This window comes from Balaenoptera musculus, chromosome 9 (assembly GCF_009873245.2).
Source record: "Balaenoptera musculus isolate JJ_BM4_2016_0621 chromosome 9, mBalMus1.pri.v3, whole genome shotgun sequence".
NCBI lineage: Eukaryota > Metazoa > Chordata > Mammalia > Artiodactyla > Balaenopteridae > Balaenoptera > Balaenoptera musculus.
Window position 1 is genome coordinate 50851621 of NC_045793.1, and position 25697 is coordinate 50877317.

At 39.0% G+C, this 25697-nt stretch overlaps 3 protein-coding genes across 11 annotated transcripts in view; 2 read left to right on the forward strand and 1 right to left on the reverse strand.

Annotated features, from left to right (window-relative positions):
- Window positions 1-134: 134 nt before the first annotated feature.
- Window positions 135-10538, forward strand: HNRNPA2B1 (heterogeneous nuclear ribonucleoprotein A2/B1). 8 transcript variants are annotated; one of them, XR_005021175.1, is made up of 13 exons: window positions 139-354; window positions 3132-3167; window positions 3265-3375; window positions 3543-3689; window positions 4002-4212; window positions 4367-4468; window positions 4543-4623; window positions 5335-5397; window positions 6676-6795; window positions 7050-7172; window positions 7849-7931; window positions 9311-9383; window positions 9994-10538. XR_005021175.1 is itself a non-coding variant. In XM_036863108.1 (12 exons), the coding sequence occupies exons 1-11, from the start codon at window positions 349-351 to the stop codon at window positions 7908-7910; spliced, it is 1062 nt and encodes a 353-aa protein (XP_036719003.1). In that variant the 5' UTR covers window positions 135-348; the 3' UTR covers window positions 7911-7931; window positions 8088-8594. The 8 variants fall into 8 exon arrangements, 6 of the variants coding, with proteins under 6 accessions (XP_036719003.1, XP_036719004.1, XP_036719008.1 ...); XR_005021174.1 differs by having other exon boundaries at window positions 9311-9446; window positions 9994-10536; XM_036863108.1 differs by lacking the exons at window positions 9311-9383; window positions 9994-10538 and adding an exon at window positions 8088-8594 and having other exon boundaries at window positions 135-354.
- A 106-nt stretch (window positions 10539-10644) lies between these two features.
- The window catches only part of NFE2L3 (nuclear factor, erythroid 2 like 3), a 40003-nt gene continuing 24950 nt past the window's right edge, over window positions 10645-25697 (reverse strand). Inside the window, exons 2-4 of the mRNA XM_036863107.1 lie at window positions 21811-21978; window positions 16735-16818; window positions 10645-16002 (exon numbers count right to left, since the gene is read on the reverse strand). Of these exons, the coding sequence (XP_036719002.1) occupies window positions 14743-16002; window positions 16735-16818; window positions 21811-21978 (1512 nt within the window). The 3' untranslated portion in view covers window positions 10645-14742. The remainder of the gene's footprint in view (window positions 16003-16734; window positions 16819-21810; window positions 21979-25697) is intronic.
- On the forward strand, window positions 15267-23989 carry LOC118900629. Of its 2 annotated transcripts, none has more exons than XM_036863116.1 (4): window positions 15267-15342; window positions 16681-16831; window positions 22424-22458; window positions 22622-23989. In XM_036863116.1, exon 4 carries the CDS (start codon window positions 22684-22686, stop codon window positions 23584-23586), a length of 903 nt encoding a protein of 300 aa, XP_036719011.1. In that variant the 5' UTR covers window positions 15267-15342; window positions 16681-16831; window positions 22424-22458; window positions 22622-22683; the 3' UTR covers window positions 23587-23989. The 2 variants fall into 2 exon arrangements, with proteins under 2 accessions (XP_036719011.1, XP_036719010.1); XM_036863115.1 differs by lacking the exon at window positions 15267-15342 and adding an exon at window positions 15950-16437.

Sequence of the window (25697 nt, forward strand, 5' to 3'; positions counted from 1 at the left end):
CTGACGTCAAGCACCACTACTGGCCGCAGGGGGGAGGGGCACGTACTTGGCGCAAGGAGGTCGTAGAGCGTTCCCGCCATTGGCGGCGGTTAGGGCGTTTACGCAACGGCCTGACGTAGGGGAGGACGCGTTAGTCGGGGGGAAGGTTCTAGAAAAGCGGCGGCAGCGGCTCTAGCGGCAGTAGCAGCAGCGCCGGGTCCAGAGTGGAGGTGCTCCTAGCGGTGTTGTTTCTCGAGCAGCGGCAGTTCTCACTACAGCGCCAGGACGAGTCCGGTTCGTGTTCGTCCGCGGAGAGCTCTCTCATCTCGCTCGGCTGCGGGAAATCGGGCTGAAGCGACTGAGTCCGCGATGGAGGTAACGGGTTTGAAATCAATGAGTTGTTGGAAAGGGCATGGCGAGGCCGTTGGCGCCTCATTGGAAGTCGGCTATCCGCCTCCGTGGGAGAGCGGCAGCGAAATTGGGCCACTTCAGAAGCGGCTGGTCTCAGGATATTTTTGAAGAGGGGTCGTTAGCGGAGGCCTGATTGTACAGCACTTTCCCCACCCTCAGTCTCCCGGCGCCATTTCCCTTTGCTGGGGGTGGGGGATGGGGAGCTTCCACATGGCGGACGCAGCCCCACTTTAGTGAAAATGGGGCGCGGAGGCAGGAATTCTTACTCCCTTTTTACAGCACGCTGGTTTGGGGGCCCCGGCGTCTCCGCGGTTGAGCGTTTCGGCGGGCTTCGGGTCCTCGCGAGCGGGACTGCGGAGCTTCCCCTCCCCCTTCCCGGGAACCGGATTTGGCGGCCGCCATTTTCATTTCTCTCCTTCCTCGTAGTGTTTTCCTTTTAACTCTCTAAGTTCAACTAGTTTGACTCTTTTAACAAAGAATAGAAGTGGTTAACTATTTTTTTTTTCTGGGGCTGTTTTCATGCCGTTTCGAGGTGGACTCCAAGTGTCTTGTGAGCTTGGGTTTTTAAAGTCTTGCGCACCTCATTAGAGGCTCGCTCCCTTCCCCTCGATGAAATGGCGCCATTGCGTTCAGGAGCCGCACCGAAGGGCGGGGGAGGGGGCGGCGTTCTCCAGGGCGGGTTCGCACGGCTTAGGAGGAGGTAAAACCATCTAGGGTGTCGGGCCCGGTTTGAGGCGAGCGGTAGTATGAAGACCACATTTTGTTTTCCAGTCCTTGTTTATTTGAGTAACGGTTTTATCTGGGTCTGCGGTGATTAAAAAGGCAGTTGAATCGTAGGAAACTTTAGAAATGAAGAATCAGATTTAGAGCCATCAGCTTACTACCGACCATGTGGGAGGCCGTGGGGGAAGGAGGTCTGTGGGGGGGCGGTATTCCGGGTCAGAATCCTTTATTTAACTGAAGGATTCTCTTTGAAACGTAGTGTTTGTATTTTAAATATTATTTTTACTGGGAAATTTAATTCTTTACTGGGCAAGACCACAGGTATTTATTAGTGATAAGCTAGAAATCATGATGAAAATGAAATAAAAATGACTTTATAGTTGTACTCTGGTTAAAACATGGCTCAGTCTTTCAATGCGTGTATTGCTATATACAAAACTTTTAGGCTGGGCCGCTATGTTTTTGAACTTTGTCACTTGCTTTTCTCGTTTATGTTTGCAATCATGGTTGATGATTACATTGATAAACATAAGGTCTCAAGCGAAGGGGGTCTACCTGGGTATTTTCCTTGACCCTAAGCACGCTTATAAAATAACTTTGTTTGTAATCGATAGTGGACAGCGGGTAAGTTTGGAAAATGAGGTAAGTAATGAGTTTTTGCCTTTGTTAGTGATTCGTAAAAGTTGTTGTAGATGTATTTTTTAATCTATTTAATTTATTTGGGTTTTAAAAGGCCTATTAACTGACAACGTTTGGAGTAAGTAAAATTTGCTTCAGAGTCCAAATATCAGTATGCTAAGTAACCTCTATAATTTTTTTTTAAGTGTCTCAGGAGCTAGTTTGATAATTTGTTTTCAAAATTTTCAGAATCCTGAAAAGTTAACTATATAGGGAAAAAACTGAATTGCTTATTGCTGTATTTTCTGAGCTGTTGGGAGAATGTCATGCATGGAGAGAGGAACTTCATAGAACTATGGGTTGAGAGTTGTAATGCTGTTTGGTAACAGTTGGTCATGGACATTGTGACTAACTATCGTTTCTGAATATTCTTAGTTTTTTAACCTAGTCAACTGAAAACAATGACCCAGCCTTCCTTAACTGATAGCCCAAAATACAGAGCTGTTAATGCAACTTATTTGCTTGCTGGTTTCTAAGGATTGAGTTTTCAGCCCAGGCTCTTTTTCTTTTCACATGTGAAAGTTGTTTATGCTGTGTAATTTGCCAGAAGACCACTAAGTTCAACATGGTGAAGTGTAAATTGTAGTACTTTGTAGCTACGGGATAGTCACAGTGGTCATTTAAATATTTTTATGGTTTTGAAAAGTGAGATGATTACAGTGTCTTACTATGTTTCTGCTTTTACGCTCAGTAACGGTTCAGATTGTTTCTGTGTTGTCTACATGTCAAAAACTAGCTATGTTAAAACTTTTTTAAGTTTTAGACACTGTTAATTATGAAAGTTATTCTGCCTTGGTCAGAAGAGAGGTAAATTTTAAGGATATTTTGGTACATATATTGAATGCTTAAAATTTCCGGTAATGGAGAGTTGGTATGTGGGGAGAGAACAATACTAGGTTTTTGAAAATTGCGTTACATTAGAATCACCACCAGAGGGAGCAATGAAGGGACACTCACTTTTCAAATAACTGAATCCTGAAATAAATGGCAATTCTTGGTTATAAAAAGGCAACAGTTTTTATAATTTGAACATTTATATTTAAACTGAATATTTAAAAGTTCTCTGTTCTGGGTTATAGGATTGAATGCAGATTTTGATAAGAATCTTAACTTTTCAGTCACCAGGGAGTAGATTTGCTGCTTTTTCTTCAGAAAGTTTTTTTAAAACTAAGTTATGCTAGATTTGTTTAAAATAATTTAATGTGAAGTAAATATAGATCAAGCGTTAATGATTTTGAAATTTGTGTAGTTCAGCTGAGGCAATTTTTTTGGTGTAACACAACTAATGCAGTTTAACATATGGTTTAAATTTGATGTAAGTTTTTTTTTTCCCCCCCCAGAAAACTTTAGAAACTGTTCCTTTGGAGAGGAAAAAGGTACTCTGCCAGCAGGTCACCTCATATTTAAGAATTTAATTTCCTGCATACAAAGAGAAAATGTAAATAAAAATTGAAATGATGTTTTCCTTTGCAGAGAGAAAAGGAACAATTCCGTAAACTCTTTATTGGTGGCTTGAGCTTTGAAACTACAGAAGAAAGTTTGAGGAACTATTACGAGCAATGGGGAAAACTTACAGATTGTGTGGTACGTTAAGTGTGGAAGTGCTTAGGGATAGTAGTCCTTCAAGTGTTGGGTTTCTTTGTTTAAAATGAGTGAATCGTGGAGAAAATCACTTTTAAATTCATGTTCATTATTTTAAAATACTGTAAGTGATGAGATTAAATGGTAACATCACTCCTTTGGATTTAAAGGTAATGAGGGATCCTGCAAGCAAAAGATCAAGAGGATTTGGTTTTGTAACTTTTTCATCCATGGCTGAGGTTGATGCTGCCATGGCTGCAAGACCTCATTCAATTGATGGGAGAGTGGTTGAGCCAAAACGTGCTGTTGCAAGAGAGGTGAGCAGATACATAACTTGTTCAAACGGTTTTGAGGAAAATTGCATTTTGCTCTTGCTCAAGATTAGAAAGTGACTTTTAAAAGAACAAAGTTATCTGTATTCAGCCCAAAGTGTTTTTGTTTCTTTAATAGAGCTTCGTTGGGTTTCTGTGCTTTTAATTTCCTAGACTAAGTTATTTCAAAGACTAGGTTCTTATTCATAAGGTGCTTTAGTATTTGGTCATAGGATAGAAGCCATGTATGTTACTCAGATAGTGTGCTTTCGTTCATGTTTGTGGTTTCTTCAGTCAGGATGATTTTTTCTGTTTCAGGAATCTGGAAAGCCGGGGGCTCATGTAACTGTGAAGAAGCTGTTTGTAGGTGGAATTAAAGAAGATACTGAGGAGCATCATCTTAGAGATTACTTTGAGGAATATGGAAAAATTGATACCATTGAGATAATTACCGATAGGCAGTCTGGAAAGAAAAGAGGCTTTGGGTTTGTTACTTTTGATGACCATGATCCTGTGGATAAGATTGTGTGTAAGTGTCTATAAGTGCTAGGGGTGTGGCTCTTTCACATTATAAGTTTTGGGTATGTTAACACCTAAAACTTTGTTAAAAAGTAAAGTTTAACTTGTAACTTAGCTAATATTATAGGATGCTGACTTAATGGACTCTGAACTTTTCATTCCAGTGCAGAAATACCATACTATCAATGGTCATAATGCAGAAGTAAGGAAGGCTTTATCTAGACAAGAAATGCAGGAAGTCCAAAGTTCTAGAAGTGGAAGAGGAGGTAACTTCAATTCCATTTTTTTCTTAAGATTTATTTGTGTAAGTGTTTGTTACTAACCAGGGTACTTATCGTAGGCAACTTTGGTTTTGGAGATTCTCGTGGAGGTGGTGGAAATTTTGGACCAGGACCAGGAAGTAACTTCAGAGGAGGATCTGGTAAGTCCGCCTTCTAAGTTTAGAAGGGTGAATGTGCTTGAAAACTATGAGTGAGTTTTAATTAGAATCTGGGAAATCCAACCTAATTTTTAAAAAGTTATTCTTAAGATCTAATGTAGGTTCTGTCCTGATGGGATATTCTGATTTGGCTAGGCAAGAGGTAACATTTTAAAAGTCCTATAGTTATAGTTAAGGATAAATAATTGCATAGATCCTTTATGGTTTTCAGTTTCTGGAAAAGTTAAGATAGTGCAGCCATTTTAAATTTATGAGGTATTCCTGAATAGTCGGTGGAAATACTGTAGAGGCTTGTACGTGTAGGTTTGAAGAGGTTTGTGTCTTTGTTTTTTGCTTTGGGCTTTGTATGTAGGTTAATCTGAATAATGTAGTGTGGTGCCAACAGAAAAACTGCCCCTGTCCATTGTCATTCCTTTTTATAAATGAATATCTTAAGTGGAGGCTTGCCAAGTCAAGCCCCAAATCAGGCAGTTATCCTGATGATGAAATTGAATCACATACTTTAGCGTATTTTTAACACTAAAATACAGCATAAAATACACAGTAACAGGAGTGTACAGCACAAGGGGAAAGGGTTCCTAATAACTCTTATTTATAGATACTAATAGATAACGTGGAGGAAGGGAGGGTAAGGAATTGAGTGGCATGAACCACAGGAAAATAATCTTTTTTTTTTTTTTCTGCCCTTAACAGATGGATATGGAAGTGGTCGTGGATTTGGGGATGGCTATAATGGGTATGGAGGAGGACCTGGAGGTCAGTTTCTTCTACGTGTCTTAAGATTGAATCACACTGTGTGTTGTCCGTTTTTGAGTGTATACATGAAATTTTTCTTAATGTTTTACCTTTTGTAAAGGGATTAGGTGATGATGGTTCAGTTATTTGTATTTTTATTCTGATTTGCATTTTACCTGTTGTAAATTATAAAAGGAAAAATATTAGTTGTAGGGGTTTGTGTACTTTTGCAAAATCAGTTGGGTAGATTTTAAATGAGAATTTAAAAATGCCATTTAAAGATGTCCTGTTGTTGTTCAAGCAAGAGAATTGGAGATAGATGTGATATTTTGTATACTGTTTTCCTGAAAAAGTATGGACAAGTGGTTATGAGCAAGATTAACATGTAAGGGGAATGTATATAAGAGCCCTGTGTTGTCTTAGCTCTTACCAAGATGAGTCTAGGAGGATAATGTTCCAAAAGTCCCCAAAGGAACTTTTCCAAAACATACACAAGTGTGCTCCTGTATCCAGCTAAGGTGGTGAGCCACTGTTAAATATGAAGTGATATGTTTTGTTGAAATACAGGAAAGAGTGATACTTGCTGACAAATGTCCTAATAGAAAGGAACAAGACATTTAAAATTGATCTAAATAATAGGCCTTATTTCTGGTTTTGCCCTCATTAGGCATGACTTAGGAGTCACATAAGTCTATTTCCAATATTGCTTTGAAATCCAAATATTGATTTGGTTTGAGAAAGATGAGTTTTTGTACTTACTGCAAGCAATCTGAGACTACCAATTTAAGTTTAATTACATGCAAGTTTGCTAATTTCTGGTCCTCCCCCCATTTCTACTCGGGAGAAGGGTGGTGGGCATTTTATTTAAGAGACATGGTAATTCACAAGGAAACATGAGTTGGGAACTTAATCTTTCGGACCAGCAGGAAGATGTGGCTCTTCTACTTTGTTCCATTAGTCTACACATCTTGGTCTGCCCCACCCCACCTACAACCTTGCACAAAATATAAATAGGATTTCAAGATATCTTCCAGAGAATCCATGATGTGTCTTTAGTTTTAGGGGAGACCTGTGGCATTACAGGTATTTCTAAAGGTTTTATCCAGTTGTTGGTGGGTAGGCATTCCCCACCCGCAACCGTTTACCAAGGATGGATATCAGAATCTGCCCTTGAGGATTTTAGAGATTTTGTAGAACGAATATCTTACTTAAAAAATACGTGTTTTGGAAAGCTGGAAGTGGGTGTTCAAATGGCATTGAAAATATTAAGTAATTACTTAAAGGCTTATTTTATAATAGGTGGCAATTTTGGAGGTAGCCCTGGTTATGGAGGAGGAAGAGGAGGATATGGTGGTGGAGGACCTGGATATGGCAACCAGGGTGGGGGCTACGGAGGTGGTTATGACAACTATGGAGGAGGTAATAAATTCACCTGCATCTTTATGTGGGAATTTGGATTGGAATTAATGATTTTCAACACGTGAGATTTTTCATTTCATTGTTGTTGATGGTTGTCTTTTTAAAAAAAAATGTAGAATTGTAGATAGGTGTTTTGCATTTGTTCTGATTTGTTTTTGTGGGAATTTTGTCTTAAGTACTTAGCATGTATTACTGGTTTAATACTTGGTTGTGTTATGGGGTTTATTGTACAGAAATTTCCAAATTTTTTACAGGAAATTATGGAAGTGGAAATTACAATGATTTTGGAAATTATAACCAGCAACCTTCTAACTACGGTCCAATGAAGAGTGGAAACTTTGGTGGTAGCAGAAACATGGGGGGACCATATGGTGGAGGTAATTTATTAGATTTTTCAAATTTGTGATGAAAATATTAGTCTTCTATGACTTTGAAGAAAGATAACTTTCAAGTTTATGCTTGGGTAACACTTCCCATCAAATACACAGTGTTACTGAGAGTAAAATTCTGGGAAAATAGAAATATCACTGGGGGGGGATTGTTGTGGTGGAGGTGGGATGTTCAGTGATATGAAATATTTTGGGGTTAGTGAAATGGATTAGATGTTTTCAGTGGAGTTATTCCCTTTGGCTGATTAAGAAAAAGCTAAATAAAATTGCTGAGCATATTGCAAGTGGTATATAAATTTTGTATGACTCTTAGAAAGCTAATTTAGTAAATCTGAACTTTTCGTTCAAATCATTGTTGTTAGTGGGACAGAAACAGATTCCTTATGTTTCTTACACTGAGTATACTTTCTTAAAACTTCTAAATGATCATGGGAGAGAGCCCTCTAAAGGAGTAGCAGTAGTAAAATGTTTTCAAGTTTAGAGGAAAAAGTTGAAAAATCTGTGAATCTGGATAATTTAATCTTCTGAGTTAACGAGGCTAACTAGAAACAAGTAATGGTCTCTGATCTGCGTGTTTTAAGGAGTGTATGGCTGTAAAATAAAATCAGTTGTAGAACTTGGGAAATCAAAATAAGTTTGCTTTCTCTTGTTCCAATAATTCTAGGAAACTATGGTCCAGGAGGCAGTGGAGGAAGTGGGGGTTATGGAGGGAGAAGCCGATATTGAGCTTCTTCCTATTTACCATGGGTAAGTAGCTTTTAAGTTTCACGTTATTAATGTCTTGGGAGACCTAGCTGCCAGGAGTTAAAAGCTTTTTAGGATCATGTTATCTTTCCTTAAAATCTGGTTAGATGGATAATTTCATAACCTATTTTTTTTTACTCTTTACTTCTGTTGAAACAGGCTTCACTGTATAAATAGGAGAGGATGAGAGCCCAGAGGTAACAGAACAGCTTCAGGTTATCGAAATAACAATGTTAAGGAAACTCTTATCTCAGTCATGCATAAATATGCAGTGATATGGCAGAAGACACCAGAGCAGATGCAGAGAGCCATTTTGTGAATGGATTGGATTATTTAATAACATTACCTTACTGTGGAGGAAGGATTGTAAAAAAAAAAAAAAAAAAAATGCCTTTGAGACAGTTTCTTAGCTTTTTAATTGTTGTTTCTTTCTAGTGGTCTTTGTAAGAGTGTAGAAGCATTCCTTCTTTGATAATGTTAAATTTGTAAGTTTCAGGTGACATGTGAAACCTTTTTTAAGATTTTTCTCAAAGTTTTGAAAAGCTATTAGCCAGGATCATGGTGTAATAAGACATAACGTTTTTCCTTTAAAAAAAATTTAAGTGCGTGTGTAGAGTTAAGAAGCTGTTGTACATTTATGATTTAATAAAATAATTCTAAAGGAAATTGTGTAATTATAGACTTTTTATTTTAAATAAGTTAAGGAGTGGGTAGTATAATTAAGGTCCATTGCAAAGCTGTTGTTATATTTGTGTAAGATAAATGCTGGTCAGATATAAGTGTGTTGTCTGCAATTCATCAGGATTAAATTATGTAGATAACTTAAGGGATATCTCTGCAAGGAGAAACACCTTTTTAGATCTTTTAGATGCTGCTTCTTCAATGCAAGGAAAGGAAATAACCCCAGCGAGGTACTCTTCAGGGATACAGGTCTAGTACAAGAGAACTCTTGACGGCTACTAAGTTCAGCCAGTCTTAAGAAACTGTGCTGTTTCTACAAAGCTTTAACTACAGTAGTTTATAAGGATGCCAACGAAAGCTGAGGGTGTAGAGCAAAATAGTTCTAAGCTTCAGTTAAACTTCTTTAGGTAAGATCTCATTTACTTTTCCTTTCTTAATTTTCCTCCCCAAAAGATAAACTAATACTCTTCAATGGTCTTTCAGTATAGTGGTTCTCATGTAGTTTAACATAGCTATAAATTGAGTTTAACAATTTATAAACTCAAGAGAATAATTTTATAAACCCTGTTTTCCAATCTGTCATTTACTTAAATTATTTTGGTTGTTTTTTACCCCCCTTTTTTCCTTCTTTCCCATCCCCCTCCCCCTCTATGAAGATTCAGGTGCTTAACATATCATTTTTTTCCCTGCTGGAATTTTAGCATTGATATGAACCATGGACAAGTATATTCTGCTGCCACAAAGACTGTAAAGTGCTTCATTTCAACAGCTGAGGCAAGCCAAGTGATCATTAATAAAGCTTTTCTTGGTTCCTTCAGTGGTGTTGGTAGTGAAATGGTAGGTAAAAGTTAGGCTGCAAGTTGAATAAATCATGAAATTTCCCATCGTTACACCCTTGTGTATTCACATTTCTTGGATCAAGCATTTTGAGTGAACTAGGGATTTTTTTTTTATTAAAAAGACGTTCTTCTGTTATTTTGATACGGTTCTAGCTTTACATGCTTATCAGGATCAGGCTAAGGAGACGGTAGGGCAAGATGGTTAAATCTACTTTCAGATAATTTATATTTATGAATAAAAGTGTCTACATTATAAATCTTGTATGTATCCAATTCTAAATACTTAGGTTTAAATGTGGTAATTCTTTTCCCAATCCCCTAACCTATAGGAGAGATGTAGGTTGGCTGCTGAAGTTTCATTTCTTAGATGTCATCAGAGATTGATTGCCTGGCTTTATTGCCTTTTCAGGAATGTGATAATCAGGGCATATTCTACTGTATGCACCTGTGAGTCTTCTTTGATCCTAAGACCACCACTGAAATTATTTAGGTTCTTTGGACAAACATGATAAACTTCTTCAGATACTTTTTTTTTCCTTTGGCAGGAAGGTGTCTTGCTGCAGGTAACTAATGAAGAAGTGGTCAACCACAGAATCTTCAAGAAATAAGAAATTCTGTACCATCTGAAAGTAGTTCTTGTTGGTGCCTTCATTTTAAAAAGCACTCTTTAAGATTAAAGGGAAATGTTTTCTGATAAAATAACAGACTTCATTTAGTACAGGTTCTTAATATAAAACAATTACAAATTGAGTATTGTTTGTAACGGAGTAACATCAAATCAGCTAGAGAGAGAAATGTATCGTGTTTTGAATTAGGTTTTGTGAGTAGACAGATTAAAAATTCTATTTTAAATATAAAGTTTATTAAAATAAATACTTTTGTATTCAAATACTTGGTGTAATGTTTACACATAAAAATGTGAATCTTGTTCTATGAACATTAAGTTGTCTAAAGGATTGCCATCTGCTAGATTTCTAAAGCAGTTTCACAAAGCAATGCATATTGCCATTTTCCTTTCAATACGGATAGACAAACGAGAAAAGCACTGTGGACGTTATTGGCTGTCCCTAATAAAATGCCATTCTTTATACACTGTATATTCAGCGTTTGAATAATGCTACAGATTTCTGGCTTTGCCTTGTATGTTTAACATTGCTGGTGGTGTTTTTAAAGTCATTACAGATTCTAACCAGCTGAAGTGGTCCAACCAAGTTTAAGTGGCTATGCAAAGGCACTGAGACAAAATCTGTCATTAGTTTCTCAAATGTGAATTAGCTCTGTTTCGTTATACCGTTAGTATCAGGTGGTTGTCTTAAAGGGTTAAACATGGTGGATAAAATTTAATAGCAAGCAGTGAGTTTCTTGGATGTTCATCTGAAATGAAAAACCAGAAAAATAGTAGGGGACAAAGAGTAAGGTTGACTTCTATTTCTTTTGGTTTTGATACGAGGTATCTCACAGGTAAGTCAAACTAATGATGGCTAACGGAAGATGAGCTTTGCGTCCATTGTCAGCTATAAATTTGTTTACATTTGGCCGTGGATTTACTAGGAGAAAATAATTCTTAATGTCTTAAAAATGTCTAGCTCTACAAAGAAGTTAACTTTTGAAGAAGATAAATCAAGTTGGTATAATACAACCCTAAAATACCCAGCGTTTAACACCAGCACAAATAGGGGAAGACATCTGTATTATGTATTAACAGGGCGAAAATGACCTAGCTTATTGAAACATGCAATAGGTAATGTTGAGTATTTTGTGTGTGTGTGTATGTTGTGTGTTGAGCTGCTAATTTTCTTTTAGAAATTGAGATTTAAGGACCTTTTTTTTCTAAAAGGAAATATTTTAGAGTACTGTTATATTTTCACCTCACTGTGTTTGTAGGTCAGCAATTTGGAAGCAGCTTAGCTGTGCGATTTCTAGCTGAAGCTCAGGGTTGTATGTAAGTCAGGGAAAACATGACTGGGGCTGGAATATTTGAATCCAAAATGGCCTACTGACAGGACTGAAGGTTGGTACTGGCTATTTCCTTTACCCATAGTGAAGCAACAAAAGAATCCTCAATACAACCAGTGTTTTTGTAAGTTATCTTGTGATCACAATGTGGGAGGGGAGGGTTTTCCTCACATGACCAAAAAGCAAGCGTTATTGGGAGCCATCTTGGGGGATGACTCCCATACCTGGAGTGTTTTCCTCTTTGGTAAAAGCTTTTGAAACTGGATCTTCTTCTGTGTGGTTTTCAATATTCCGATTAAGTGCATGAGTACGTTAAAAGTTGGTCTGAAGTGATTCTTAATATTTAAAAGTACTGAGAGGCAATTAAGGGAGGCTTTAAAAGAATCGTGTCTTGGTTCCTTAGTAATGACAATTACTAGTTCAAACGTGTGTTCATATGTGGTGCCTTTGCAGAAGGTAGAAAACATCAGTAATCTCAGTATACCCAAAGTGCCTGTGTTCATTGTGGCTTAGTTACATTTTAAATCAGTCTAAAGTTTGGAACAAATATTCTCAGGTGGTATACCCAATGATTTTAATGCTGCTCTGCTATTACTGCAACTAAAGTATTTAAGTGAAAAATATTTAAATTATTAAGCACTAATATGTACTCCATAGGATCACTTTGTTGTTCTGGCAGCTGGGCTGACTTCTAACTGCTCCTGTATTCTAAAGGTCAGTGCTGAACTGGAGCCAGCCTTGAAATGGAACCCATATATCCACATCTTATTGAGCACACGTTGCTTGAGGATTACATGCAATAGTTGTAATTTCCCTGTGAGGATTTCATCGTGGCCTGTTGTTAGCTACCAAAAGGAAATAAGGTTTTAATAGGAAAAGGACAAATGAGATGCTGAGCGCCTGTCGGAACCAGATTTCACTATTAATTTTCAACTGATGTAATTCTATGACAAAGGGATGATTTCAGGAATAACAGTGTTTTCTATAAGTAAGGAAGGTAAGACTACTTTTATGTTGGGAGCAGTTAAAAATATAAGTTTGGGCCAGTCCACTGAAATCAGGAGGGAAAATGATGCCTAGCAAAAAACATGCTTCAGAGGCCGAAGGCCAATTATACAGACTACCAGATGTATGGGTGTAAACATTGCTGATCTTACCTAGTTCTGTGGGTCCTCTTGCAGCTTGAGTCTGTATTTAAACCCCCAAACAAATACTTGGAGACACTTGGGAACTTAAGTTTATCGTCCCCCTAACCTTGATTGATGGAACTGTTTCTCAATTCAAGTAAGTCTTGACTGTTTATCCATGTCTTGTTCAGCTGAAGACTGATTACACTATTTAAGGAATGGGTCAGGTAGCTAACAGCTCTGTTCAACAGTCACAGTAAAATTAAAATGCATATGGCTTCCATTAGAACTTGACATTTTGATCTGTTTTCAAAAGCTTGAGAATCAAATTTTCTCAACACCACCTATTCCTTTCAGCTCGATAAAGACTACTGAGCAGAATAGTCAATCTTGGTGTATCTTAATCTGTAAGTAGGGAGCTTAGGCTAAAATAGTGGTGTGAAATTTTCACTGCTGACGTATCAGTGATGGAGAGGAAGCAGCTTCAGCACTGTATTGAAGAGCAGTGTGGTATTTGTACAAAGTGACTGTCCAGAAACTAGCCCATGGCAAATGAGATGAAACTGGCTGGTGAAAGCTGCGTTCACTGATCTTTGGTCACAATGCACCAAATACCTTATGGATCTCAAAATTTCAGTTGCTGTGAATGTTTTGAATCCCAGCTTTCTCTGCTGTGTGCCTGTTTTTTGCCCATTTGATGTTCCTCATATTTTCAGGGATTGGGGAGAATGCTGAGCCTGACAAGAGCAAGCACTGAAATTGAGCAAATCGGGATACCTGCAGTTTCAAAACAATTGGTCGTGGCATTTTACATTGTATGTAGGCTTGAAAGAATGTGCCTTGAAGCTCTGTATTTAAGAAGCTAAGACATTTGAGGTGGGCTCCCTTGCAAAAAGCCAGCCTGTCACCATTGAAAAAGTGGTTATTGCACAAAACTGGTCAGAAGAGCGAAACTTGCATCTAGAAGCATTTTGCTACTATGTGGGGCTTGAAACAAATTCCTAGCTCCAATTTAAAGTATAAAGGTTTACTATAAAACCCACACCCTACATTTCTGTAACCCAAAATAACTTTGACTTGTGACATTTATGTTATTAGGCAATTACTCTAACTGCAGAAAACATCTGACAATAATGTTCTAAAACCTTGACAGGGCAGTTGTCTACAGAAAATTCTTGAGGTTTCATTTCAAGTGCCATTATTTCTATTGTCCTTTTTATCAAATGGCTGTGTTTTTGCCTCTTTGAATATCTTTCATTTTGCTTCAGTATTTTCATTTCTTTGCTTGCCAAGTCTGTGCTTATCATCCCTTAGTGGTGGTCTGCGTTCTTGTATGGCCTCCTGTACATGCTTGCTTAAATCTTTCCATATTTAAGCAAGTTGGGTTTTTTTGGTGTGAGCTGTCAGTGTTCCAGATGTGGAGCTATCCCTACAGGCTGGCTTTACTGCCAGGGAATTAGTCCTATTTATGAGAGGGAGGGAGGCTCTTTGTCCTCAGGTGTTAAAGCCTAATGCAGTAATATTTTAAAGCTCCAGTTTATTTTTGGGCATCCTGGTGTAGAGCTTGGTCTATTTCATGTCATGTTTTATGTGTTAGGTCTAAGGGGGGGAATTTTGCTTGTCGGTTCAGTGTTCACTATATTCGGTTTGACTTGAGTGATCAATTTATGTAATTTTTAAAATTTAACACTATCCTGCCTGATTTGCTAGATATTCACCTGTGTTTTTAAATGTGGGTATTTTGGAAGAGAAGTTTGCTTAGGATTTCTGTATAAAAGGGGAAAGTTAGTTTATAAAATCAAATACAAAATTTATTTCCACAGAAAAAGCTACACAAGTTTTCATCAGAATTAAGCTAAAACAGTTCTTGAAAACTAAATGAAAATGTTAAGGCTACTTGTATATGTTTTGAAATGATTACATCCAGTGTTTGCTCTCTTTGAAGGGACCATCTTACTAAGAAATGGCTAGTGAAGGACAGCAAGTTTTCACGTCACCCTATTTCTACGTACTATTAGGAGTTCATGAAACATTGTGGCTTAAGCCCCCAAGTCTGATACCGAAGTCCTAAACTGGTTCACATAAGCTTCAAAATGTAGCCTTAACTGAGTGAAGTAGCATTAGATAACGAGCTAAACTTTGAAGCAGATTCAGTGGTTTTTGATCAGTTTCTGAACATTACGGCTTTATGCATATGGATGGAATCCATCTTCAATTTATTCTCTCACTTTTTCGTTTTCCTTTTTGGTTTTCCTTTTTTTGGCCTGGGGTCACCAATTCCTTGGGTACAATCAGAACACTTCCATCAAGGCTGCACTGAAGAGCATACTGGTTTGGATTGACTGGCCTACCTTCATCATCTCTTAACCTACTGAAAACATCATGATAGAGATCATGCAGTTTCTGTTTCATTATGTTTATAGCTTTGTGACACTGGGATCGCTCTCTCTTAAGGGTTTCCTTCTTTGCTTGCAAGTTACATACATCATCTTCCAGATTCAAAATTACATCCAGTTTGCGCCTACGGCAGTTCTGAGCAGCAACTTTATTTTTCCCTCTTCGCCTAATATCACGGATGAGTGACACTTGAAAATCTGTGAGATAGTACCTGCTTAGCATGCTGTTGAAAGAATCTACAGGCATGTGGACAATTTCATCCACAGAAAAAGGGATGTGCAGAGCTTTAGCACGCCGTTCATCACGGCTTAAGTTTCTGTCTGTGTCATTGAGGTACCCATGCCTTATTTTCTGTGACTTCCCAGGCCATAAAAAAGTTTCATAAGTGGATTCTAGTGCACTTGGCTTTACGTGGTAAGTGTGGTTATGTAATACGGGTTGAAATGCAAGGTCCCCATGAAAATGAGAGTCACTCCTGTGATCCATGTGACAAAGTTTAGTGGGGTCTGGGTAGCAGCCTCCTACAGCCCCTTCTAAGTCACGGTGGGAAAGAGATCCAAGGTCACTACTAGAAGGTGAAGCACCTTCACGTACAGAGTGCGAGGAGTTAGACTTGGTGACAGAGGTGCTATTGTGGCTTGAGTTTAAGGAAAGCCCAGAATCAGAATCTGGTTCTTCAAAAAGCTGAGAAACTTCCATTGGATCAAAAGCACCTTCTGTAGCCAAAGACATTAAATTTATCTCATCAAATATGTTTATATCAAGGTCATACAGAAGGTCTTGGTTTGTTAGATTCCTCATCTGATTGTCAAATGGAAGAAATCCTGTCAAATTAGTTCCAGAAAGGGTGTGTTCAGGATTGGTAGGAGAATTTAACTGCAGAAATAGTTCTTGTGGCTGTGAAGTCCTTGCTACTGGATCCCTTCTAAATGTATTGTCAGGACACAACAACATGGCCTCATGGAGATTTACATCGTGACTTATAGCCTGGCTAAAATTTGCATTATAATGTGTAGGAGAATTCATGCCATCGTTGATACTTACTGGGAGAGGACTGTCTCCCAGTGAGATGCCCTGAAAAAGGAAAGGAAAACACTATTAACATAAAACTTTTAATAGCAGTTCTAGTGCCTAATACAATACTTCTTATTCCTCTTGTGTTAATTCCTCTATGTAAGTAAGGATATGCTGTTGGCTACGAATAACTCCCTTAGTTAAATAATGCAGGCAATAGAATACATGATGTGAGCCCAGGTGAGAACATGCTATGTCAGGGAAAGATTTGTTCTTTGAACATCGTGGGAAATTAGAAAAGTTATGTTAGTATGAAAGGTCTTGTTATTCAAAAATTGTAATATCTTTCTTACCCTAGCTGTTGGCAATCTAAGTCCACCTTGTGGACTGTCACGGATAATCACAGCAATAGTGAAAACAGTCTTACTGTGAGGGGAAATGTGTCTTAAAGCAAATTGGACCAGCATAAAGTGTAATGCTGCCAGAAAAACTAAGGTGTGCCTTACTTAGTCAAGTTATGTACTGCCGTTTTGATTCAATATGGATTTTATGAATTTGATTATATCTTTGTGATTATTTGGAAGGGGGAACTATACATATTTGGCTAATTCTCCAAAGAAGTGTTCCTATAAAAAGTAAATCCTAAGTCTGTGCTTAAATAATGCACTAGAAACTGTTATCTAAGTATTCGTTTAAACTGCTGCGTATCCCAGGTAATAAGGTTGTGTTTATTCACAGAGAGGTCACTGCAGATATTTTTCCTGCAAGGATAAAAGCCAAGATTCCAGTTACCTCCAGTGGATTTTCAGGCTGTGATGAAAGCAACTGAAATAAGTCTTCCAGAGAGAAAGATGTGTCTGTTCCATTTCGATGTCTCTAGAAAAAGAAGGTGCATCATTCATTTAAATTAAAAGACTGAAGTGGTTGACTGGGGCTTTTAGGCTTAATCTGGAAAGGGTAAACCAGGTGTTGCATCCATGCTGGATTTTTATCTCTAGTTTGAAAATTTCACGTTCTATTCCTTTTTTAGTACTCAGTATTTTAACATCCTGCTTTAAACAACCTTTAACTCGACAACTCCTCCATTCATGCCCTAACCGTTCTTCATCTTTTTTAGCTTATATTCTTAGTTCCACCTTATTTTGTTCCTCTCCAGCCAACTTTCCAAATTGATTACAAGATGTTGCAATTACATATTTAGAGTTACCAAAGTTCTATCAGCTTATTATTGCTTTGTCTCCTCCCTTGAGGGTTTAGTTTGTTGAAATAATTACTTTGATAGTTCTCTAGATCGGCTCCATGAACTCTTTAGTCTTTGTAACCTGGAATTATTTTGCCTTCATGCTTAAGTGATAGTTTATCAAGCTTAATGTTTTTCCTCAGCCCTGTCTTAACGGCATTTATTACTACTAACATGTTTGCTATCGGTCTGTCATTTTATAACAGCTAATCTTTTTTTCCCTTGGGTAGTTTTAAAGGTTTTTTTCTTAGTCTTTGTTGCCCTGCCATTTCACTGTGATATGTCTGGGATTTAACTTATTTACTCTGCTTGGGACTCTTGTGTATTCCTTTAACCTGAGCCATAAGATCATTTTAATTTTTGGATATATTCTGCCATAAACTTTTTGAATACTGCTTCTCCTTCATACTTCCCAGCCTCTCCTGGGACTCCTATTAGAAATAATTTAGATTTTTCTTATTCTATCACTGTCTTTTCTTCTTATATGTAAAGGTGAGCTCGTCTTTGGTTGAGAACAGTTTCTATAGGAATGACACATACCAAGAGTTTATGAACTAGGTTTTATACTTTTCTCTGCCAGGACCAGTTTTTGTATCATTTTCTAGACCTTTTCTTGACTCAGGATTCCTGATGGTGATGGTAGTCTGAATCCACACCACTTAGTGTTCTGATTTCTAAAGGTTGGATGGACAGCTTCCTTGCTCTTTCTCCTCGCTGGTAGCTAGAATTGTTCCTCATTTCCTGAACCAGAAGAGCCTTTAAACATTGAGCTTTAAAGCAGGGAACTCTTCAACTCCAGCCTCTGTCGTGGCATCTGGATACAGTTCTTCTTGGGGACTCCTCAGCCTTGGTGCCTGTCTTAAATTCTGGATTTTGAGTTCCCTCTTTGCTGCTTGTATCTGTAGAGTTCTGTGTCTTGCTTTTGAGTACAGTTATACATTTGAAGATATTATCCATTCTGTCTTATCCAGGATTTCTGTATCTGATGTGTCAAAGGGATGTCTTTACATGTTAGCAAGTTCACATTCCTGACTAATGTGCTGTGTATAACTCCCACCCCCAACTTTTTACTTTAGGGTTTTTTTTGAAGATTCAGATCAGCTGGACTGATTTTGTATATGTGGGTATAAATACTTGGTTTCTTTTTCTAAAAAATACCTTGGGTTCTATGAAGCCATGTTTTCAAGGCTTTCTGTCTATTTCTGTGGATGCTATAGGACTTATTTAAGGTAAACTGGTGAATAAGATATCTTGTTTTTCTTTAACTGGCAAACGACACATTCTTAGTGGGTAGCAGACTTCTTCACCAGTTGGATTATTTTAAATGATTCCTAGTTCAGAAACTTGATTCATCAGTCCTGGCCAACCACTGACCAAAATCTGATGGTCACAAGTGTGTGAGAATGAATAACATCAGCACAAATCTGCATTCCTGCAAAAAACAATCCTTAACTGTGGGTAAATAACACTTTGCAGAAAAGAAACCCTTAATATGTAGAACATAGAAATGTTATGTTATTATGTATGAAGATCATTCTGCTTAAAATGAATTACGGACTGATCCTTCAGGCTAGTCAAAGATGTGTTTCATTAGATACCTGTTTCCTCTTCTTCAGTGCCCCTGGAGATAGAGGTCTGAGGAGCTAGCCCCCTGGGTGATTCCACAGGAGACAGAGGCAAGAGATGGGCGGGTGCAAGGTGTGACACCTCATCGAGCTGCATTTCTCCCCAGGTTCCTTTGCTCTGAGGGTGGTGTTGGCTTCAGGTAGCTGCTAGTCCATGGGGGCGCCTCCCTCTTCGTGTTTCGCTTAAACCTGCCTTCACCTCTTAAAAATTCACTTCCATTCAGAACCTCATGGGCTGATGCCTTCTACTTGAGGGCTTTAACTATGGACAGCATTCTGTTTGCAGTCATCCTCCTTCCTAAATCTTCACATAAAGTACAAACAGTTCTATTTTTCGTCAAGAATTCACTGCATTTTGAACAAGTCACTAGGAGTATTCAAAAAATATGGTGGACACATTTAATTTTATACCTTTTAAAAGATGAAACAATAAAGTATCTTCAGACCAGTATATATACACCTATATATACTGTGTATTTAGTCTTCATTAACAGCTAGCCAAGTCCAGGCTTGCGGTGGGGCTAGAAAGAACTGTTGAAGAGTAAATTATGTCAGTGATTCACTTTGGTCACAGACAACTCCCTACTAAGTAACATATCTCAGTAAAAGAGCAGATGCGTTGTTAGATGCTCCTACAAGAAATGTATAATTGTCATGTCATGCTCTAAATGATTAATGTGTTTCTAGAAGGTTTTGTTCAAATTGATGTTTGTCTCAAGTCAAATTTTAAATTCTCCGAGGAAAGCTCCCTACTTCATCTATTGCTTCATTATTATTTAACGAGTGCCTGTTATCTAGCAGTGATAGTAACTACCTTAGTTACTATAGGTAATTCAAAAAAGTAGAAAACACAGTTGCTACTTTTCTGGGAAGTCTAGTGAAGGGGTGTAATTGCAAAGACATACCCAGGAGAAAAATGAACCAAGAGCATAAATCTATACACATTGAAGTGGTAAAAACATCTTTTGCCTCAAAAAAGATGACTTGGGAGGCACTCAGGAAAGTGAGCTGAAATGTCTCCTTCAAAACAAATACGGTTCTTTCAGTGTTCACTGGCACTGATGTGTGTGTGTAAGCAGGTGGTAAAGCCACAGCAAGGTACGTGAATTACAAGGAAAACACAAGGCCTGGGGAGAGAACAACAGTGGGTAAGAGCAGAGGCAAGTGCAAACACCTGCATTTCACAGTGAAATGCCAGGCTGCGATGGGATCCTCAACTGTAGGTCATAAAAGTGCTGAACAGCCTGAGAGGTAAAGTGAAAATGGGAGGGTTCTTTGGGGTGAGCTCCCCACTGTGAGACTAGCAAAAAGGGACTTAGAAACCACGTAGAAACATGGTGTGTTTAGGGAACACAGCAGATGTGCATCCAGAGCTTGCCTGAAAAATAAGGGCAAGAGGCCAAGCAAGGGCTGCAGTTAGAGAAGTGATTGGACTGACTGACAAAGGAGGTGAGGTGCAGGTTTCCAGGACCAGCACGTGGTTGAGAGGCCACCTGGAGGTGGAGGTGCATGTGTCCTTGTGAAGAGGGGCAGGTGAAGGACTCCCAGCTGGGTGGTGGGGTCTCCAAAGAACCTGTGAAATGAGAGAGCCCATCCAACAGAGAAGCAGTTTTAAATAACATCCTACGGTCCAGGGAAAACAGTTTCAGGCTGGCACCAGTCAAGGAACACCTGTCCTGAGCTCTTACCACCCATCACACATCCTCAGCTCCAGAGAAGACGGCTGTCTGTACAAGCAAGGGAGGAAGAACTGGGGAAAACCAAGAAGCTGGCCACACACACCCCTTTCCACTCAGCCAGGCTTTGAGGCTGCAGCAGGGCTAGGAGGGGGAAAACTAAATTTCAGTTCAGTTTTTGAGAATTAGACTGGCTATACTTATCAACTGCTGCATTGGGATGACCAGAGAGAAATTTTTGTCTGATTATCTAGAAGTCACAGGGTCTGTCCCAGATTTCACCCAGCGTATAGGGAAGAACTAGTTCCCTAGAACAGGCTAGAATAGGCTGGAGGGGGTGGGGGCATGGTGGGTGGGCAAAGGGAGCAGAGCTGTTTTCTGACTTTGCTCTGTTAATCATGTAATGTTCGGTGTGATGTTACATAGGTAAGGCTACAATGATGGTGGGCTGTCTGAGAAAGGACAAGGCATGGTACTCTCTCTACCCTCCCAGCTGTTCAAGGCACAGCTCCAAATGTCACCTGGGGCAATTCAGGGCTGAGAGACCCATCAGGGTAAGACCTGCAAGGGTGGCACCTTCCAGGGGAAGTGTCAAGTGGTTAAAGGTCTGTGGAACCTCCAGACCCGTCTGGAGCATTTGTTTGCCAGGCTTGTGGGCTAGGACCTCAGCAGGGCTGAGCAAAATTATGGTCCAGATTATGTTCCAAGTGAAAGAAGGGAGGAAGCACAGGCTACAGGAAGAATCCATCCCTTCAGCCTAGCTTCTGGAGTTCATCTTTCTACATACCCTTTTCACTGCTGATGAGTGTGGTTATACACAGAGGAGCCAAGGAGGTTATCCTACTCGGCCTAGTCAAAGATGCAAAGTGGGCTCCTGGATTGCCCCTTCAGCGTGGCGTACCAGGAGACCGAGTGAGGACTTGAGCCCAAGTCCCAGCTGGATTGAGGGTGATATGCCTGCAGGGTCCTCTGGCTTGCCCTGCCAGACCTAGCCAACCTGGCTGCTTCTGCAAGTGGCTGGTTGATTGAGGATTCCTGGGTTCAGGATGCCAGCCATCTCTGTATCCCTTGCAAACACAACAAAACCTGCTAGCAAGTTCCTGGATGGGTGTCTGTGTTTAACCAGATACAATGTGCCGTGGGCTGATTCCTTTGTAAACCAAACAACCACATCCACAATTTTAAAAAAACATGTATTTTCATATATCAGATTTACTTAACGGTAAGGCACACATATACAAAATTCATTCTCAGCACAAACCATCAAAAGCCATAAAATCTACCTTAAAGCCAAAATGGTACAGCCGGGATATTCTGACTTGCTTACCTCGTTTCTAGGTTCAGTGGTCTTTTCTGCCTCCCAGGCAGGTTTATCTGCTACTTTATTTTCATCTTCATTCTTCTGCTGTAGTGATTTCTCCCTCTGGGTTGATGCTCTTTGCTCATTTTCCTCATGCTGGGAACTGTGATCCACAGCTCCTAGTACCTCATTCTCCTATAAAAAGGACCCCAAGATGTGCTAAGTACAAATCCACATTTCATCAAATAAGCCAAATCTTTAAAACTGTTTTGTACTTACTGCTCAGTGATCAGGAAAGCCCACAAGTCAAAAGCTAAGACTGGCATTTCATTATCAAACATTTAATTCTGAAACAGGTCAGTTTTGTGTCCTGTCCTTTTTAAGAACTCACTGTGAGACGGGCTGTTCTGATCTGGATAATTTAAATTATATGCATTTATAAAGCCCCTGGACTTCAGGGTGGGTTAGAAGAGCTGACTTCACTTTATACATTTCTGTACTGTTTGAATATTTTACAACAAACATGTATTTCTTTTACAATCAGGAAAAAGGTAAATATATTTTTATTTTGAAAAAATAAAGTTAACAATAAAGCTTAAACTAACATCTCTGATATTTTCAACTATGCTTATTTACGCAGATGAGTCCTTCCACCTTTAACTGAGGAGACAAAAGGCAAGAGAATTTTTCTGAACATTCAAATAGTTATTTAGCATATACTGTATATTCTGATACTTTCAATTGTGATATTAAAAGTTCTCTGTATAATGTTTCCCCTGTAACATAACATCAAGGCCTCTTAAATCCTTTCAAAGGATCTATTTTTAATTTCTTCCAGCAACAAAACACACTGGACTAACTGAAGGACAGCACCACTGCCCCCCACTCTAAACCACAGAAATGTTCATCTTAAAAAAAAAAAGTGAAGGTCAAAGAAATGGAAATCCACAGATGCCAGAAACAAGGAGAGAAATCAAAGCAAGAGCAGAAAAGGAAGCTGATGTGCTGGTGGCCCACTTGGTTTTCCTTGCTTCTCTGTTCACTGTACCAAACTATACAACAAACGCAGCTTCCCTCTTCACACTGTGGATGCCAGTCTTCTTCCTACCTCAAATGATCTCTCCGTTCAAGTACTTGATCACAAGGAGCTCGTGTGCTCAAGCACATTGCTTCTGCTACCCTATCCTCTTTTCTGGGTCAACAATTGTTTCTTGTCTATCGGCTAATTCCCATCAGCCCACTAACAAAATAACACCTCCCATCTTGAAAAATCCCTCCCTTGGTCCCACATTACTCTTTACATCCCATCCCATTTTTCTGCTCCTCTGGAGAGCAAAATCCTCTCGAGAGTCATCCGGACTCAGTGCATTCTCTCTTGAACCTATTTCAATGAGGGTTTGTCTCCACCCTTCCACTGAAGCAGCACATCAGGGTCCCCCAAGGCTACAGTTCTCCATCTTCAACCTATTTGACCCATCAGCAACTTTCACCGAGTTTACTCCCTTTTTCTGGAAACAGGTTTTTCACCTGGCATCCAAGTACCTTCTCTCTCTACTCTCCTGCCTCACCGACTACTTCTCCTTTGCTGATTCTTCATCTTCGCCATATAAACATGGCAATGCCCCAACGCTCAGCCTCAGGCACAGCAAGCAGTCTCTGAACTTCCCCCCCCATTTCCCCGTTCCTGCTGCTTGTAAGGCGCTCCCTCTGCTAACCTCCCCCCATCTCCACCCCTCCCAGCGCCCCCGCCCCCCTTCCTTCAGGTCCCTATTCAAATATCACCATCTCACTTTTCTTTCCTAAGTACTCTCTATAAAAAAGCACCCCCCTCCCATTAATATCAGTCTCTTTTATCTTGCTTTATTTTTTTTCCCCATAGCATTTAGCACCAGCTGATATATATAGTAGACCCTTAATAATAGTTGTTGAATAGATGAACTCCCAAACACAACACCCGAAGACTTTGGTAGGGATCCGATTTCTGATGGGTGAGATACCATCGTCTTGCTCTTTCCTGCAATTAAAACACTGATTCCTATCTAAATTCAGGGAAGAAAGGAAAAGGTAGACTGGTCATCACTCTTTTAACCTCAATCTTTTGCCAAGGGAAGGTTTCTTTTGTTAAACCTTAAGAGAATCTAATTCAAAATTCTAGATTCCTGAGGCAGCTAACTTTGTTTACAAATAAATTTGCTGTTGGTGGGCACTGGAGCTTCTTATCTCTAAATCACATGATCTATTTTAGAACCATGAAGCAGGGTCCCCTTAATCTGTAATATTTGAGTTAACACAACACATGTGGAGACATACATGAACGTGCAAACATAAGAATGTTATCTATAACAATACATAAATAAACAATAACAGAGGGAACAGGTGGCTAATACACAACTAGATCTAGCCCATAAGGAAACCGATCAAACTTTTAGAGTGTATGAGAGTTTGGTAACAAAAGTATGTAAGATGGTCCTGCCTAAAACCTCGGGAAGAGGAGAACGGAAGGTAGAGAAATTCTGTACGACTACAAATCACATGGCAAGAAGCAGAAAATAGGGTAAAGGACTTGCCTGGTGGCACAGTGGTAAAGAATCCGCCTGCCAACACAGGGGATACGGGTTCGAGCCCTGGTCCAGGAAGATCCCACATGCCGCAGAACAACTAAGACTGTGCGCCACAACTACTGAGCCCGTGTGCCACAACTACTGAAGCCCGCACACCCTAGAGCCTGCACACCACAACTAGTGAGCCCATGCACCACAACTGCTGAAGCCAACATGCCTAGAGCCCATGCTCCACAACAAGAGAAGCCACCGCAAAATGAGAAGCCCATGCACCGCAATGAACAGTAGCAGCCCCCGCTCACCACAACTAGAGAGAAAAGTGGGCGTGCAGCAACGAACATCCAATGCAGCCAAAAAATAAATAAATTTAAAAAAAAATCATAAATGAACGCTAAAACTAGGGAATAAAAGTTTGATGAAAATAAGATAAACAGTCTTAAAGCGTCACTCCACAGATTACTTTTTAAACACAAAGAGAAAAATAATAACACTTTAGGAGAAACCTGGCAAACACCATCTAAACCAAGTGGTCAAATCTATCATCACAATATGGCGATAAACCAAGATGCCTCCTGATACGATATGAAGGATACAATACCACGTCTGTGGTATTCATAATCTCAATGTAATGAGGAAACATCAAATATATATATATTTGATATATCAAAATTGGGGGCCACTTTACAAAATAACTGATTGATACTCTTCCAAAACTTAAAGGTCAAGAACTGAAATACCTTTTCCAAATTAAAGATGACTTATGAGATTTGAGAACTAAGCGCAATGTGTGATCCTGGGTTAGATGCAGACCCAGGAGAAAAAGTAGTTACACAGGATGTTACTGGGACAATAGATAAAATCTGAATATGGACAACAGATTATAGTCTTAAACTTATGTTAAATTTTTCTGATTTTGATTAATTGGTTATAGGAAAAAAAATCATTTTGTAGGAAATACTATACACAATAGTTTCAATTCATCCTTAAATATTTCAGAATGAAAGAATTATATGTGTATATAGATGTAATTATAAATAGGTAACTCAAACGGGGCAAAATGTAAACAATAGGTAAATCTAAGTAAGGGATATATACTATTCTTGCAACTTTAAAGTTTGAAATTATATCTGATTAAAGCTATCCCCAAAATCCCTACATAGCAAAATCACTTTGGCCAGGGCAACAGCAAAAGGTAGACTCAGGAAAACTATTCTTCCATTATAATTTGTTAATCTGTATTTTTCCCCCAAAGTATATATAGTCATATCAACTGCTTTACTAATTATTTTCACCTCTTCCTTCCCAACATTTAAATTTATTTCATTTTCTTGTCTAGTTGCTTTTTGATCATGC

What these genes read in the sequence shown, in the direction of transcription:
- HNRNPA2B1 (XM_036863108.1), top strand. An exon ending in AACGTGCTGTTGCAAGAGAG is followed by an intron (nt 3,690 to 4,001) that starts GTGAGCAGATAC and finishes TTTCTGTTTCAG; the next exon opens with GAATCTGGAAAGCCGGGGGC. An exon ending in TTATGACAACTATGGAGGAG is followed by an intron (nt 6,796 to 7,049) that starts GTAATAAATTCA and finishes AATTTTTTACAG; the next exon opens with GAAATTATGGAAGTGGAAAT.
- LOC118900629 (XM_036863116.1), top strand. Translation starts at nt 22,684, where the DNA reads ATGTTCATCTTAAAAAAAAAAAGTGAAGGTCAAAGAAATGGAAATCCA.